General features: G+C 41.2%; 1 protein-coding gene across 3 annotated transcripts in view; it reads right to left on the bottom strand.

The window, feature by feature from the left end:
- The window catches only part of AHCYL2 (adenosylhomocysteinase like 2), a 191,118-nt gene extending 180,768 nt beyond the window's left edge, over positions 1 to 10,350 (bottom strand). For 2 of the 3 annotated variants that reach the window (XM_080664133.1, XM_080664134.1), the window contains exon 1: positions 9,927 to 10,350. In XM_080664133.1, the coding sequence (XP_080520259.1) occupies positions 9,927 to 10,289 (363 nt within the window). In that variant the 5' untranslated portion in view covers positions 10,290 to 10,350. Of the gene's footprint in view, positions 1 to 9,698; positions 9,723 to 9,926 lie in introns of those variants that run through there. The other variant, XM_080664136.1, reaches the window with a different exon arrangement.
- Positions 10,351 to 18,357: the final 8,007 nt, after the last annotated feature.

The raw sequence follows: 18,357 nt of genomic DNA, 5'->3' as shown, positions 1-18,357 counted from the left end.
ATATTCATGCAAACATAAAAACAGTTGAAGAAAATATAAAAGAATTTGTTTATAAACCTAGGATAGGAAAGACCATTCTAAGACAAAAAATGTTTAAGCCATAAAAGAAAAAAACTGGCCAATCTAATTATATAAAAACTTTCTAGAGAAGCACTTATACTGGTATACAAAGCACAGTCTATAAAGAAAAATATTACGTCAAATGTGCATAAAATGTTGTTTAGTAAACAACAACAGTATAGATTTGGAAACCAATTCAGCATGTTAAAAAAAGAATAAGATAGATACATATGTACTAATATGTAAAAAGCTCCAAGACATGTTCTTTTTTTTTTTTAAATATATTTTATTGATATTTTACAGAGAGGAAGGGAGAGGGATAGAGAGCTAGAAACATCGATGAGAGAGAAACATCGATCAGCTGCCTCCTGCACACCTCCCACTGGGGATGTGCCCGCAACCAAGGTACATGCCCTTGACCGGAGTCGAACCCGGGACCCTTCAGTCCGCAGGCTGACGCTCTATCCACTGAGCCAAACCGGTTTCGGCTCCAAGACATGTTCTTAAGTAAAAAAAAAGCAATCTGCAAAACAATGTATATATAATATGCTTTCATTTATGTACAAATTATAAAACTATAAATTTCTCTATGTACAAATATAAGTATAAAGTCTGATAAAAAAAAAAGTATAGAAAGACAAAGTGAGAATACAAGTCACCTCTGGGAAGGGGAATAAGACTGGCTGAGGGCCAAGGAAGAACTATTTTACTACATTGAATTATTTTATAAGAATGTATGCAAGCATTACTTGTGTAATTAAAAACAATTTTTAAACAAAAGGAAAAATAATGTAAATACAATTTTACTGAAATGAAGGAAATAACTTTATTTGGGAAATGGACAGGTAGATAAAACATTTCATTTTGGACATGTTAGTTTTGAAGCCCAACTGCCAGTAGGCAGGGTATACACACAAGACTGGCTGTCATTCAAAAGAGGGATCTTGGCTAAAGAAATCATTTGGGGAGTTGTTAGTATGTAGATGATACTCAAAGGCATAGGAACAGTATGGACGACTTAGGGAGAAAACACAATGGAAAGAGCAGAGGACCCAGATTCAAGGAGAAAGGGCCAGCAAAGAAGACTAAGGACCAGCCAGAGAAATAAGAGTAAAACTAGTAAAGAGCAGTGTCCTGGAAGCCGAGAGAGGAGACTGTTTTGGTAAGAAGTCTGTGTCTGATGATGCCAAGAGGTCTGATATGAAGAGGACTAGAAATACAGACGGCCATGTTTCCCAATATGACAGGCATTAGCACTTTAGCAAAAGGATTTTGTTTGGGTCAGAGTATAAGAGCAGCATTGGGTTAAAGAGTTCATGGGAAGAAAAAAGTATATAGTATGTATTGAAAACTTAAGAAGCTTACTTTGAAAGTAGAAAGATAAGAATAGCAGAAAGGAAATATGGAGGTCAGAGGACAGGGTTTTCAAAATGGGCAAGATTAGAGCAAGTTTGAATACTGCAGGAAAGGTTCTATATAAAGAGGAAATAACCAAAGAAGTTCTTAAGAAGACAAGAGAATACGATTAGAGCACCTGTAGAGGGACTGGTCTTGGATGAAATGAAGTTCCTCTATCCTAACAGGTGGGAATTAGTAAAAGGTAAGCCTGAGATGCAGGTAGGTTTGTAGATTTGGAAGGTACAAAGATGAAGGGATTCCCTTTTGACAGCTTCTGGTTTTTTGTTTTGTTTTGTTTTGTTTTTTGTTAAGCCTCACCCGAGGATATTTTTTCCATTGATTTTTTTTTTTAAGAGAGAGTGAAAGGGAGGGGGGAGAGACAGAAAGAAACATCTATGTGAGAGAGACACATTGATTGGTTGCCTCCCACACCGAGACCCAACCATGGCAGGGGATCGAGCCTGCAACCTAGGTACGTGCCCTTGACCAGAATTAAACCCGGGTCAGTTTGTGGGCTGACACTCTAACCACTGAGCAAAACCAGCTAGGGCAGCAGCTTCTGTTTTTTTTTATAATAGAGTATAAGGCACATCACTGGTTTAAAAAGAACACAGCCATACCTGGTTTGGCTCAGTGGATAGAGCATCTGGCTGTGGACTGAAGAGTCCTGGGTTTGATTCCAGTCAAGGACACATGCCCAGGTTGTGGGCTCAATCCCCAGTAGGGGGCATGCAGGAGGCAGCCAATCAATGATTCACTCTCATCACTGATGTTTCTATCTCTCTCCCTCTCTCTTCCTCTCTGAAATCAATAACAATATATTTAAAAATAATAATAAAATAAAAAATAAAAAGAACACAGGGGTAGTGAACACACAATACAATATACAGATGATGTACTATAGAATTGTACACCTGGAACCTATATAATTTTATTAACCAATGTCACCCCAATAAATTTAATTTTAAAAGTAAGTAAAATAAAAATACATAAAAAGAAGAACATGTGAGATTAGAAATAGAGACAGTATGAAATAGTCATTTCCAGTGAATGAGAAAGTGAACTTACTAGAGAAATGTACAGCATTGCTAAGCAATAATGATTATGCATATGAGGTTGATGATTATGAATTTGTAGTGATACTGATCTGCCTGGCTTTCTGATTTTCTCCAGCAATTCTCATCTACATGGAGGCAGACAACTAAAAAGGCAGATGGTTAGGTTCAACCAGTGCATCACTCAGAGTTCCATAAACAGCAGAAGGCAACTATGGCTGAATTAAACAGAAAAAGAATTTACAGAATATGAGGTAGCTTTCAGAGTGAAGAACCTGCTTCACGTCTACACAGCTAAAAACATCACCCAAAAGCATATACAAAATGGGTTTGGGAAAGTTGTGTTTGCTAATGCCAAGCAGGAGACACTGTAGCTTAGGCTGTACCATTATAGTTCTGGATACCAGGTGACACACTAGTAGCATTCCACTGTTGACCTTGTAACTGGATCATGCTGCTAGAGGCTGATGCTATATGGGAATCTGCTAATAATGGAGGAACAAGTTGTAGATCTTGAGATCCAAAAGGTTGCACAGAAGGCTGGGTGGAGGGAAGTAAAGGGGGGAGGAGGGGAGAATGGGAGACACCTGTAATACTGTCAACAATAAATAGATAGATAGATAGATAGATAGATAGATAGATAGATAGATAGATAGTTGCACAGAGTGATCTTAGCAGCAGTGCTAAAGCAGATTTCACATGGGAGTTTGGTCAGAGAAGTAGCCTCCCACTGTTGCTATGTGCAGTGTTGTCTCTCACTAATCCCAAAGGCATCACAGACTGGCAAAGCCTTGGGCAAGTTAATTATTCTCTTTGAGACCAAATTTCTAGTTTGTAAAATAACAGTATTCATCTGATAAAACTGTCCTGATTAAATGAGATGAGAAGGAAAGATAAATGTTTGGCAGAGACTAAATATTCAGTAAATGGTAGCCATAAGTGAAGAATTATAACTGAAGCCAAGAGAAGTTTCAAAAAAAACGCAGTCAACAGTATCTAATCTTTTAGAATGATCAAAAGGGTTCACCATTGGAACACTACAGGAGGTAAGTTTGTAGGGAAGATGAAACCAGTTTTAGTCTCAGGTTACTTAACTTTCAATGACAGTTCTGCAGTATTCAGAAAGGCTTTAAGAAAAAGCCTGATTTATAGTCAAGAGAAATTCCACTAGCAGCTCTAAAACTTCTGTACCCTTCCTGAGCTAAGAAGAACTAGGTGCCCCAAACAAATATATTTACACTTGAAAAAGAGAACAGGGCCCTGGCCGGTTTTGCTCAGTGGATAGAGCTTCGGCCTGCGGACTGAAAGGTCCCAAGTTCGATTCCGGTCAAGGGCATGTACCTTGGTTGCGGGCACATCCCCAGTAGGAGGTGTGCGGGAGGCAGCTGATCGATGTTTCTCTCTCATCGATGTTTCTAACTCGCTGTCCCTCTCCCTTCCTCTCTGTAGAAAAGCAATAAAATATATTTTAAAAAAAGAAAAAGAGAACAGGAAATTACCAGCTATTAATGCAGTGACCAAGAAAGAAAATGGTTAATTGAATTGTTGCAGAATATAACTGGGGAAGAGGGGGACCTGTTACAGGAGGAATTTCACTCCACCACTTCCTCCTCTGCTCACTTAGCTCTCACCAAATCTCAGGTCATAGGTCATTCAGACTATAAAAAGCTCCTACAAATTCCATAGAACCTGATCAAGCTTACTGAACCTCTTATTGGGTAAACAGAATTCAGCTCCTGATTGTGCATACCACCTGAACACAATGGCAGGACAGTAGACCAGGGCAACTGCCAGATTGTTCTCTCATCCACCTCAGTTGTACCTCCCTGAAATATTTAAATAAGAACCACCAGAAAGAAATTGCACGTTCTTTATAAAATCAACTTGACAAGAGTTTGAATAAAGATTCCAACAAATCTTTTTTTTCTTTCCTACTCTCCTTTTTTTCATGAACAACGTATTTCTTGAATTAACTGGATATTAAAGATCTAAGTTTTTCCTCAGGACATCAAATACACAACTGCAACTTCAGCTCTGAGCAATCTCTTAAGACAGCTCTTAATGTTCAATCTTTCCCAATATAATTCACAAATTATAATACAAAAAAAGGCTGCTTTCTCAGAAGACTCATAAATGTTCACATAAATATATGGTAAGGCCATTAAATAAGCTCAATAAATAAAAAGAAACTACCTATTAGTGAAAAAACATCCATAAAAAATACATAGATTAAGATTCAATCTGAGTTTTGAACAGAGAAATATTTCAACTGAAAAGCAACTGAGTTTGGAGTCAAACAGATTAGAGTTCTGTCAGCTCCATCATATTACTAAATGTGTGATCTTGAGACAAATTCCTTAATCTCTTCAACCCTCAATAAAATAAGGATAACACTACCTCTCTCTGAGAGCTCTTTTTTTTTTTTAATACTCACCCGAGGATATTTTTCCCGGTGATTTTTAGAGAGTGGAAGGGAGGGGGAGAAAGAGGAAGAAACATCAATGTGAGAGACACAACAATTGGCTGCCTCGCCCACAGGACCCAGGGATCAATCCTGCAACAGAGGTAGGAGCCTTTGACCGGAATCAAACCTGAGACCCTTCAGTCTTTGGGTCAGTGCTCTAACCACTGAGCAACTGGCTAGGGCTCTCTGAGAACTCTTAAAAGGAGTAAATAAAATAGTATATGCAAAGCTCTAATACAATGCCTGGTACACAGCAGGAATGTATAACATATGCTTCCCTTTCTAACCTGTAAAATGTTTAAGTAGAGATTGATTCATAAAGATGGTAGGACTTAAAGGGAAAAACTGTTAGCTAGATAGGAAGAGGAAGCATATTTCTTAAGTACTCCATATCTATTTATAATTTTAAAAATAAGAATAAAATTTCAGGTTATTAGTAAATTACTAACGTGAAAATGCATCATTTATCTTAAAATGTTTTTTTCTATAAGATGCTCTTCTTCCTCTCTCCTAATTTTATAATTCTTCGCAGTCCTACATTTGTACAATTTTTTCTCATTCCTCTTCCTAAAGCCCTGACTCAGATTCTTACTTGGTTTTGGGATAACCTAAGGCTTAAACCAGACACACATACCTTGGAATTCAAGAGTATTCTCCAAGACTTCTGGGAGAAGACCAGAACCAAGCATCTAACAGGGGTGGGCAAACTTTTTGACTCGAGGGCCACAATGGGTTCTTAAACTGGACCGGAGGGCCGGAACAAAAGCATGGATGGAGTGTTTGTGTGAACTAATATAAATTCAAAGTAAAGGAGCGGAGGGGAGAGCAAGAGAACCGGATAGAACAGCCGGATCCGGCCCGCGGGCCGTACTTTGCCCACGGCTGATAGAAAGGCCCTAGCCAGTGTGGCTCAGTTGGTTGGCGCATCGTCCCATACACAGAAAAGTTGTGGGTTCGATCCCTGGTCAGGGCACAGACCTGGATTGCTGGTTCGGTCCCTGGTTGGAGTGCATATGGGAGGCAAGTGATTGATGTTTCTCTCACACAGATGTTTCTCTTCCCCCCCGCCCTGTCTCTCTCAAATCAATTAGCATGTCCTCAAAAAAGAAAGAATTGGTATGGCATAATGAAAAGAAGAGGGGCTTTGGAAACAGACAAAGGTTTAAGACAAAGATTTAAGTCCTACCTCTGCCACTTTCCAGACGTATATAACCTTGGGCAAGGCACTTTATCTCTCTGAACCTCATTTCCTTATTTGTAAAATGGAGATAATGCCACCTATATCACAATGTGTTGTTGTCAGGATTAGAAAAACACCTACAACAATCCTTGGCATATAAAAGGCCAATTAATGGTAACTATTATTAGGGTCAATATGCCAGTTGCCTTACTGAACATTTTGCAAGGCTGTACTTTCTAACTGGCAAAAGGAGTCACACTGCTCCCACATTCCCATGCCTAGATCCTAAAGATTCTATTTCAGTAATCCATAATTAACCAAATCAAGAGCTTAAAGAATTCAGGCAAGAAAGTGCTAACATGGCTCAACTCATCCTCTGCTGACAGCAACAAAGCCAGTGCAAGGTGGATACTTTTGCCAAAAAAAAAAAATAATAATAATCTGCTTGAACATAGTCATTACCAATACTGATGTAAGCACAAACTAGTTACAGTTCTTGGCTTACAGCCTTACTGTCATAAAGTTTTAACTTTTCTGAAATACATCCTCTTCTGCCTTGTTTTCTGTACTGTGACACTCCTATAACTCCATTTTTAAGAACATAGGGAAGAAATCCTCTCAACTTTACCACTCCGTTCACTGTAAAACTTCTCTTCCCATTTTACCAATCACTTCTTATAAAGATTTTTGGTTTCTTGGATTCACTTGGTGTGAGCTTATAAAGAAAAACATTATAGCCGAAACCGGTTTGGCTCAGTGGATAGAGCGTCGGCCTGTGGACTGAAGGGTCCCAGGTTCGATTCCGGTTGAGGGCATGTACCTTGGTTGCGGGCACATCCCCAGTGGGGGGTGTGCAGGAGGCAGCTCATCGATGTTTCTCTCTCATCGATGTTTCTAACTCTCTATCCCTCTCCCTTCCTCTCTGTAAAATATCAATAAAAAAATATATTTAAAAAAAAAAAAGAAAAGAAAAACATTATATACAAATATGTCAGAGCCACAATAATAAGATCTGGTCCTCAGAGTATTACAAATTACACGATGTAACTTGTGCCAAAGATAAGATGTGACTAAGTAACCTACACACCATATGTTCATTCTTATTAACTACCACACTTGGGAATTCTGGCTCCTGTGAAAAAGTTTATTTCCCTTGTGTGGCTGAGCTGAGTAACAGAACTAAGAAAAATGATGACAGATACATGAATGGAGTAAGGGATACCATCAATGGAAATGTGAATTAAGATAAATAAACTTGTATGTCAACAGTTACAAAATTGAAGCAACAGTCACCAATTATACAGCCAAAGGCAGCTATTTCAATCCCCAAGTACCCCAGTCTCTCCCTAGACTCTATAAAAGCAGGAGTCAAGGTCAGAATGATTAAGTAAACAATCTAAGAATCAAGAAAGGCTCAACATATCAAAATGTCACACTGTAGTCCCTTGGTGAGGTGACTTTCATCATGAGGAAAGCAGGGCAATCTCATGCACTTACAATTTAACCAATTCAATATCAAGAAAGTTAAAGATTCTGTCCCCCCAAAGTAGTCTTCAGCTATGTCATACAGCTATGTCATCCCAGAGTGATACCTGCTTAACATCCAGCAGAGAATTTTTTTAAATATTTGTATTAATTTTTAGAGAGAGAGGAAGAGAAAAGGAAAGAGAGAAACATCTATGTGAAAGCAAAGCATGATCAGCTTCCAATTGGGAAACAACCCTTCAATGTACAGGATGATTCCCAACCAATTGAGCCACAACACTGTACAGAAAACTAGGTCCTGCCTTCCATAGCCTTGAAGTGCTGAGTAAATCTAGAATTATGGAACCTACATTTTTATACTGGAAAAACAGGAAGAAGGTGGTTTGGCAACAAGGAAAAAATGGTCAAGAAGCACACCTCAAATTAAGAAAGAAGACCGATATGCTGGCCTGTGATTTTTAATCTTATTTTTATAGAATATATTGAATTTGGTATCATTCGGAGGTGGTCCTAATGGCATGCACTTAAGCTATGATGGAAAGAGAAATAAAATAAATTCTTAATAACAATAGGTATTATTTCTTAAGCCACTACTATATGTACCAAGTTCAATGCTAAAGCGCTCTATTAATGCTTCTAATCCTCAATCATAACCGTGTCCTTATAGAAGAGGAAACTAAGATTTAGAGAATTTGGAAATTACCCAAAAGCTAGTTATCGGGGGTACCAGGATTCAAACCAGGTCTGCTTGACAGTAAATCCCATTCCAAAAACAGTTTGTTGAACACTCTTACCCTCAAGAGATCTAATCAAATTATACATTTTACACAAAAAGACCCTTAATCGCAGGAAAAATTTGTCTGAAGTTATAAAGCAACGAAACTACTCAGAAACATGCTCTAGATTTCCAGATTCATATACAGGTAGTAAAGGCGGCTCATGCTGCCTGTCTTTCCTCCTATAATTCCTCCCAGAGGAGTTTCATACTGCAAACGACAAGGAAACAGTCCTAAAGCATCACTAAACAAATTCCTTCAGGCTTGCCTCTGACATCATTTGTTAATCACCAGTATTTGGGTGCGTAGAATGAAAGGATTACCTGCTTTATAACTTAATCATGAGGTTATTACAACTAAAATTAAGCTGGTTCCAATTCCACAGCGTCCTACAGTGAAACCAATGCCGATTTCACAACACTTGAATGCTGTTCTGATAAAGAATTAAAAATCGGTTCCAACAATTAAAAAAAACACATAAATCATTGTGTCCATATTTTATGTATCTCGGAAATTAGAGCCATAATCGTTTTTTACATGATCCACGTCTCTGTCTTTTCCACTATGTGCCCCTTTTCTCCTGTGTTGATTTAGCTTTATGAGAGGAGAGACATGCTAAGCATAGCATTGTAAGGGTAATAGGGAGTATACTACATCGAGGCACACTTACTCCCCGCTGCTCCAAGGCTACTGTCTCTTCAAAACTACATCTGAAAGAAGCTGGCAGCTGAGACAGAAAGCCCCACAATGATAGCTTTTCCCAAAAGTAGAAGCATTTCTTCCTAACACGTTCAGGTCACAATAAAAGGAATCAATAAAACATCATGCTCTCTATACACAGTCTAATAATCCTGGTGGCCAACTACGGAGTGGAGAGAACAAACCTCTGAAAAGAGTGAAGACAACCTCTCCATTACACGTCTACATTCAGAGAAGATGCACGGATATTGCAGTATCTAGAGTGAAGGGCACAGCATCAGCACTGCTCTATGGAAGCTGTTGACCACAGAAAGGCATAAAGTAATCATCTGTACAGAAACCAGACAACTGAGGATTTCAATGCTAGGTAACTACTGCTTACTCCTAACTTCAATCAGAAAAGATCCTTCCACCCGTATTGCTGGGTGAGCTCTCATAAGCGGTAAGGTTTTTCTGCACCATCGGGGTCTTCTCCCCGGAGAAGCTGAAAAATAACACAGGAGTATGTTGGGGGTGCAGGGAGGGGCACTATTAGGTGCCTCTTCTCCTTGCCCATTCCAAGTAGGAGTGGAAAGCGCTACCTCCATGTTATTCATAGTGAAGTACGACCGTGCCGGCTGGAGTCTTCGCTCCCCAGCACTGGGGGCCGGGTGAGGGCATCTCTGAAAGTGGGTTTAAGGGGGAAAGGGTCTCTCTGCTTCTGTGATCAGAAGGGAGGGCGTGGAGGATGGTGCCGCGGTGCCGACAGGATCTGCGTGTGGTTCCCCTCCCTCCCTCTCTCTCCACAAGAGGCAGCCCGGCCCCAATACCTTCTTGACTGTGCGCGGCGCCTCGGTAACGGTGCCGTCGGGGCTGAGCAGGGCCTCGCCGCCGTCGCGGTGCCGCTGGTGCTGGTGATGAGGGTCGCTCCGCTTCATGGCTGACGCCTGAGGCACTTTCCCGGCGGCAGGGCTAAGAGCAGCAGCTGGCCCCGAGCCCGGGCCAGGGGCTGGGGGCCGCTCCGCGGCGGGAGCTGGGGCCTCGGGGTCGCCGCCGCCCGCCGGGGGGGCCATGGCGCTCACGGCCGCCGTGCTCAGTCCCAGTTGCGGCTCCGCCTCGGAGGGGCTCAGGTCCTTCAGGTCCACCTCAGACACTTTCGCGGCAGCCGCTGCTGACACAACCTGCACCGACATCACCGCCTCCACTGCAACCGCCGGCTCAGGCTTCAGCTCCAGCTCCTGCTCGGCCCCGCCTCCCGCCTCCCTGCCCTTTCCCTCCCCCATTCCTCCACTCCTCCCCTCCATCGCCTCTGCTCTCCCCACCCCCGCCTCCGCCGGCCCGCCAGCCAGCCCTAGGCTCCCGCTCCCGCCCCCGCCCCGCCCCAGTCCGCCCCACTCGCGCGCGAGGCGCCACGGAACCTGTAGTGCGCTTGCTCCCGGCCGCACGCGGTGAAAAGACCGTGGGACCTCAGCCCCCGACCTACACTGCGCGCCGCCGAGGGCGCTGCCCACGACGCCCCCTGGGAGTTGTAGTTTTCGTCCCCCTTCCTCCGGCAAGTTGGATTCTGTAGGATATATGGAGGTCTAGGGCCGGCGACTCACAGAAAGGAAAGGACTGAAAAATAGGTGACACAAGGAAGGGGATAAGGAAGAGAAAGTCTCCAGAGGAGTTACGGTTTCATGGAGTGAACACCAGAAACCCTAGGGTTGGGAAGGTGGGGGAGGAATAACCCCGACTGCGTGAATTTCCTGTGTGTGCGCGCGCGCATGTTTGCTATCACGTGAGCAGACATTTAAAGGAAAAGTGGAGGCGTCACGTGAGAAGAGAGCCTTCCTCAAGCTTAAAGTTGCTTCATTTTCCTGATTCTGTGAAATCGGTACTCTGACACCTTTCCAAACTTAAATGACATTGTTTTTAGAAGGAAAAATATTCCTGCTGTGGCAATTTCTGACACAGTATGAGTCTGGAAGTTTAAAATCGGTCCAAAAAGAAGTAAGGTATCATTAGAGATTTCTGGGCAGTGGAATTTCGCTTTTCTTTAAATGAGGCCAAATCTTTTGACCTATTAATCCTACTAAAGAAGTAATCTGAAATTAAGATAAATCATTCAGCATAGAGGAATGTTAACTACAGTGTGAATACTGATTTTTTTAAGGACTCATTCTATAAAAATAGCATTCCCAAATCACAGTGAAAAGAAGTTGAGTAAGTTACCAATTTTGTTTTCTACTATGTGCCTTAGAAATACCTAACGAAAAACTGGTATCTGACACAACAGAATGACATTTGCAGAATGTAATATTGTAGTGACATTATTGAGTTTGATTGTTAGAAACTCTTTGAGTATTAAATAGTCACATCCTAATTATTTATATAGAACATTGGTCCAATAACAAAAAATAAAGAACAGCAGCTGGAAATTTATCAAATCCAATGTTCAGAGATAAAAGGGTTAACCATTCTTTCAATTATTTTCTGAAGATAAGTCCCCTTTTCATATTGAAATCTGATGGCCATTAAATTCAGGTATTTTCCCAAGGTACTGTGTGAAGAGGATGCTGAAGGCCATCTCCAGCATACTGCAATATAAGGACTCTTCCAGCTCACCAATTCTGGCTCACTTCCAAAATATACCCACCAATCCAGTTTTATTTCTGTCCAGGAGGCTGGGTGCCAAGAATTTATATAAGCAGGGACTTACAAACAGCAATAGATGCAGTCACCAGACTCTGAAAATTGAAAATGGCAGACATTGTGAGACCAGCAAAGCTACAGCCACACCACCTTTCTAAACACTGACTTGTTAAGTGATGGGATTTGGGGTGATTTTTTAAACTTTCTATGTACCTTTCTGTATTATTTTAAATTTGACATTTATTTTATAAGGTATACAAGCAAAGATGTGTATGGTGGCTTTATTTTTTTTTAATATATTTTTTATTGATTTGTTACAGAGAGGAAGGGAGAGGGATAGAGAGTCAGAAACATCAATGAGAGAGAACATTGATCAGCCGCCTCCTGCACCCCCCCCAACTAGGGATGTGCCCGCAACCAAGGCACATGCCCCTGACCGGAATCGAACCCGGGACCCTTGAGTCCGCAGGCCGACGCTCCATCCACTGAGCCAAACCGGTCAGGGCAGGTGGCTTTATTTTTAATAACAAAAGGGGTATGTGAAACTGCTTTAATGTCCAACAATAGAGGGTTACAACCTTTAACATTAAGTTTGCCAAGAACTTTTTTTAATGATAAAGAGAAATAAAAGCTTATGATGACATAATAAACTAAAAAGCAGGAGATAGCATTGCACATTCCATAAGATTTTAACTAGGTAAATAACACTTGAAAAAAACAAAAGACATTAAAATGCAGGTGACTCTGGGTAATAGATTATGGGATAGGTTATTTTTTCTGTATTCTCAGAGAAACCACGGTAAAGGGATCTTATAGTTTATGGTTGCTCAGAGAGTGATAGCCCTGACAAACCCAGAAGGCCACTAGACATCTAGTCTTTGAAGTAGCTATTTTTTCCCCTGGCAAGAAGGAGAGGAGAAGCTCCATCTGTAGTACAGAATTTCGCCTGCCTTAATCTTCCCTATGGTACTCCTGTCTTGGAAATCTGTTCAATTGTGGAGTTGTCCTTCCCTGAATGGAGTCTCATATCCTGGTCTTCAAAGTTGTGCCTGATGCTATGTATTGGAAGGCATCTGAGCATTGCCATTTCTGCAAAGCCACAAGTACACCAGACACAAGGACTTTCTTAAGCTTCCTCTTCACACTCTGGCTTTCAGAATTTCCTTTCTGTTGTAAAGAACCAGCACAGAGTTTCATCTTCCAGCTGTCGGGGCAGGGATTAGCAGCTCTATAACTAATTTCTTTCTTCTCTCTAATGCACAAGGGAGCTCTGTACAGCCACCTGGCATATGTTGGAACTCATAGGCAGCAGCTGCCTACCTGGACTCCCACCACTAGAATTGATTACTAAGGGGATGAATTAATTCTTCAGTGAGATGTGGTTACAAAATATAAGCAGTTGGAGGACTGGAAAGAAACTAATATTCAGGCAATGTCCACTGGTTGGGTCAAACATCAGGGCACACTTCTTAGCCATTCTTAACTTCATCCTTAACCAATTGCTGTTTCTGCCATCTTTGTTACTGAGGGACATTAAGCGCAGTTAAAGATGGAGATAGCATACCGGAAACACGGCAATTAAGCACAAGTTTATTAACTATTTAGTTTATTAAATATTTAGACCATAGGTTCTTTTTCCCTCACTTGGCTCATTCAGCTTCCAGACCCTAGCAGGCTTGAATGTATCTTTCCTGAAGGAAATTAAAAGAATTTCTCTGAAGTCTCTGATAAATCAAAGAGAGAAAACTTGAAGATATTAACATGAGAGTTTCATAAGGAAATGGGCCAGCTGCATCACCCTTGGTAAAGACCATACCCATGTTAACAGAGTTTCTAGAGAATCATTAATGTCATACTCAAGTACAAGCAGATGGACAAAGTCACCAGATGTATGAAGAAAACTTTTTTTAAAAAATATATTTTATTGATATTTTTACAGAGAGGAGGGGAGAGGGATAGAGAGCTAGAAACATCGATGAGAGAGAAACATCGATCAGCTGCCTCCTGCACACCTCCCACTGGGGATGTGCCCGCAACCAAGGCACATGCCCTTGACTGGAATCGAACCCGGGACCCTTCAGTCTGCAGGCCGACGCTCTATCCACTGAGCCAAACCGGTTTCGGCTGAAGAAAACTTTTAATATGAAAGACAAAACCCAACATAAGAAAACAGAAAAATACGTATAAATAAATAACTTGGAGGAAACAGGTTGTGCATGAAAAAAAAAAATCAAGACCAAAAAAATCATTAGTATCCCCAGAGACTGAAGATATTGTATTTGTGAAAGAATATGCTATTTCAAGAAGTGAACTTTCAGAAAATAAATGAGAACTTTAAAATGAAAGCATTCTAGCAGAAAAAATTTTTTAAACTCAATGAACAAAAGAAAAATTAAAAATAGGAAAGATGCATTTTATCTTTGCTCAGATTGTTGAATGACGGCTTATTTTATGGTTTTTATTTTTTAATGTATTTTTATTGATTTCAGAGAGGAAGGGAGAGAGAGAGAGAGAAACATCAATGATGAGAGAATCATTGATCAGCTGCCTCCTGCATGCCCCACACTGGGGATTGAGCCCAAAACCCAGGCATGTGCCTAGATGGGGAATCGAACCATGATCTCTTAGCTCATAGGCTGACACTCAACCATGGAGCCACACCAGCCAGACTTCTGGTTTTTATATTTGTGTCTAATTCATGTTATAACATGATAAATGAAATGTGTTGTGCAGCTACAATTTTCTGGAAAAGTTTGGTCTTTTAGGAAATTTTTTTCAGGTCTCCATTAAGTCTTCTTTTCAATTTCAAAAAAGACTGAAAGGGAGAGAGAAAGAGAGGAAGGAAGGAAAGGAGGGAGGGAGGGAGGGAGGGAGGGAGGGAGGGAGGGAGGGAGGAAGGGAAAAATGAATTAGAGGGTCAGTCCAAGAAGTTCAACATCTGAATTATATGAAAGCCAAAAAGAGATAACAAAGAAAATGGAGGGGGGGATGCTAATCAAAGAAATTATTCAAACAATTTCCCCAAATTGAAAGATGAGAATATCCAGAATGAAAGGGGCCATTAGGTGCTGAGCCTAATAGGTGAAAATAGACCTATATTAACATACAGCATGTACAATTTCAAAACTTTGGGACAAAGATGATCCTTCAAATGTCTGGAGTGGATCAAGGAAACATTTTAACAAAAGCTCAAGTGTCAGAAAGATATTGAACTTCTTTTTTTAATTTTTTTATTTATTGTATTTAGAGAGACAGAGCGAGAGACATAAATTTGTTCTTCCAAAGTACTCATTGATTGCTTTTTAAAATATATATTTATTGATTTCAGAGAGGAAGGGAGAGGAGAGATAGAAACATTAGTGATGAGAATCATTGATTGGCTGCCTCCTGCACGCCCTCTACTGGGAATCGAGCCAGAAACCAGGGCATATGCCCTTGACTGGAATCAAACCTGGGACCTTTCAGTCCACAAGCTGATGCTCTATCCACTGAGCCAAACCAGCTAGGGCAGTGGTCGGCAAACTCATTAGTCAACAGAGCGGCAAACTGCGACTCGTGAGCCGCATGTGGCTCACGAGCCGCGGTTTGCCAACCACTGAGCTAGGGTGTTTGATTGATTTTTGTATGTGCCCTAACTCGAGGTCAAACCTGCACCTTTGGGGTCCCACAACCTTCATGTATTGGGACAGTGCTGTAACCAACTCAACTACCTGGCCAAGGTGATAATGAACTTCTTAAAATTAGTTCTCGAATCTAGAAGATAATGCCTTCAACTACTATAGGCCCTTCGTTTGCCTGCTGTAGAGAATAAACTGACAGTCAGCCAAGATTGGGTAGGGCAGTCATCTAACTGTGCAGTTAGGTAGGGGATCAGTTTTCATTTTTACCCTCCTGTTTTCATTTCTACCTTCTGAAGTACCTGCTCCCTTCAATTCAGAGCCTTTTGATGGTGCTGCAATATACATTTTCTCTACTGTTGACTAAGATTTGAGCTTTTTCAAGTCTGCTAAATTTCCACTCATCGTTTTCTTTCCAACTTTCAAAGGTGGTTTACTAAGAGCTCCTCCCCACTCTACCTCTTTTTGTCTTCCTTGTGGGTGAAGAATGAAAAAGAGCTAAGTCCTTATTTTCTATATTGGAGAGTAGTTTACAGTTGTGAGTATGAGAAACAGAGTTTATTCTTGTATTGTTATTTATTAATGAGTATATTATTTTCCAGAGGAATAACCATAAGCCTACTTTTGTCCCACCCTGTATATAAAAGCATAATAATGAACTGGAAGGAAACCCACTGAACTCAAACAGTAGTTTTTCTGTCAAGGAAGGAGAAGGGGGCGAGGGGGGGGAGGAATGGGACAGGGTCAAAGAGGACTTGAGCTAAATCTGTTATACTTTATTTATTTTTTTAAAAATAGGGTGGAGCCCTGACCAGTGTAGCTCAGTTGGCTGAGCATCATCCTATGCACTGAGAGGTCACCACCAGTTCCAGTCAGGGCACATGCCCTGGTTGCAGGCTCAATCCCCTGTAGGGGGCATGCAGGAGGCTAATCAATGTTTCTCTCTCTCTCTTTCCCTCTCTTTCTCTCAAATCAATAAAAACATATTTTTTTAAAAAAATAGGGTAGAAGCAAATATGATAAAATAATTTTAAAATTGATTTTAGAGGAGACACATCGATGTGAGAGAAAAACATCCATTAGTTGCCACCCTCTCATAGGTGCCCCAACCTGGGGAATCAAACCCACAACCTGGGTATGGTGCCCTTGGTGGGAATTGAACCCTCCACCTTCTGGTGTATGAGATGATGCTCCAACAAACTAAACCACACCAGCCAGGACTGAGGAAAATAATTTTAGGAGTTGTTATTTCTGAAGAGTGGAAATATGTTTAAGTTATTCTTTGTGGGTTTTTTTTTTTTAAATATATTTTATTGATTTTTTACAGAGAGGAAGGGAGGGGGATAGAGAGTTAGAAACATCAATCAGCTGCCTCCTGCACACCCCCTACTGGGGATGTGGCCCGCAACCAAGGTATATGCCCTTGACTGGAATCGAACCTGGGACCCTTCAGTCCGCAGGCCAACGCTCTATCCAGTGAGCCAAAGTGGTTAGGGCTCTTTGTGTTTTTTAAAATACCTTTTAACTTCTTAGATTAAAAAGCACCCCCCCAAAAAAAAATAATTAATAAAGCTCAGGCAAAGGCAGGGATGAGGCAGTGGAGAGACTGCTGAAAAGAAGTTGGGACCGCCCTAACCAGTTTGGCTCAGTGGATAGTCAGCCTTCGGACTGAAAGGTCCCAGGTTCAATTCTGGTCAAGGGCATGTACCTTGGTTGCGGGCACATCCCCAGTAGGGCGTGTGCAGGAGGCAGCTAATTGATGTTTCTAACTCTCTATCCCCTCCCTTCCTCTCTGTAAAAAATCAATTATATATATATATATAAAGTTGGGACCAACAGAGGCAGGCCTCACAATCTAGGAAGATGCACAACTGAATGTGAGTTTGACCTGCACTTAGTATGAGTGGTAAGAGCCTGCCAGAGCAGTGAACACATGGAGACCTTTTCTCAGGGCAGCAGCTGGGCCACAGGGAGTCCCACAAACCGAGCTCCTTTTGGATCCTGAGGTGTTTCTTCCAGGGAGGGTCCTAATTCAGGAGCTATGGTAGGAAAATGGCCTCTGTGGCTCAGTCATAAGATCTGGTGCTCCTATAAAAAATACTGCAAGATTTTCTTGGGGAGTGTCTGTGGTACCGGACTTCCAGCTGCTGCCTAATCTCTGCAGTCACAAAAGGTGGGCTCACAGTGCCCTCTAGTGGTTGAGTCTCTGTCCACCTCCACGGCTAGACATAGAAAGGTAACATTTCTCAGCTTTTAAAAGCCTAGAATGAACTCCTTCTACATCCCATTCCCTATTCTTTACATAAGTATTCCTACTAAAGTAAAAAGGGATGGATGGAATGTCCATGGAGATGAAAAGAAAATTGTTAAGATAGTCTCTTATTTCAGAAAAAAATCATTAGACAACACTGATAAATTTTGTTTTCAATACTGTTGCTGATAAAGGGTAAAAACTAGCTATACTACAGCTGAAAGCAGTGATGAGCAGAATGATCAAGGTAAACAAGCAATACAGTGCAGCCAGAGGAAACCCAACATAGGAAACCTGGATAGAAGGACAAACAAACAGTCATAACTGAGAGTGAAGAGTTTGGATTCCATCAGGAAGAGCCCGGGCCCAGTGTCTGTTACTTAGTAGCTGTGAGGTTGTGGGCAGGTCATTTTGACTCATTGAGCTTCTTTCTAGAAAAAAAAAATAGCTCCTCTGATACCTCTGAATTAAACAAGAGGCAGCACACAGTGCTCAAGAGCCAACGGTGGAGCCACAGTTGGAATGGAATCCACGCTTTACTATTTACTGTGTGGCCTTGGGCAAACTATTGGAACTCTGCATCTCAGAACCTTGGGGGTGTTAACAGTGCTCCAAAGGTCTGTTGTGAGATTCCAGTCAATGCATGTGAAGTACTTGGGAGATAGCCTAGCAAGCCTTCAATAAGAAAGAGTTAGTTATTATGGTTTTAATAAAATACATGTAAAATACTTAGAATACAATCAGATCCATAGTTAGTTC

The sequence above is a fragment of the Plecotus auritus genome (genome assembly GCF_963455305.1).
Source record: "Plecotus auritus genome assembly, chromosome: 4".
Lineage (NCBI taxonomy): Eukaryota > Metazoa > Chordata > Mammalia > Chiroptera > Vespertilionidae > Plecotus > Plecotus auritus.
This window is presented reverse-complemented; position numbering and strand designations above follow the sequence as displayed.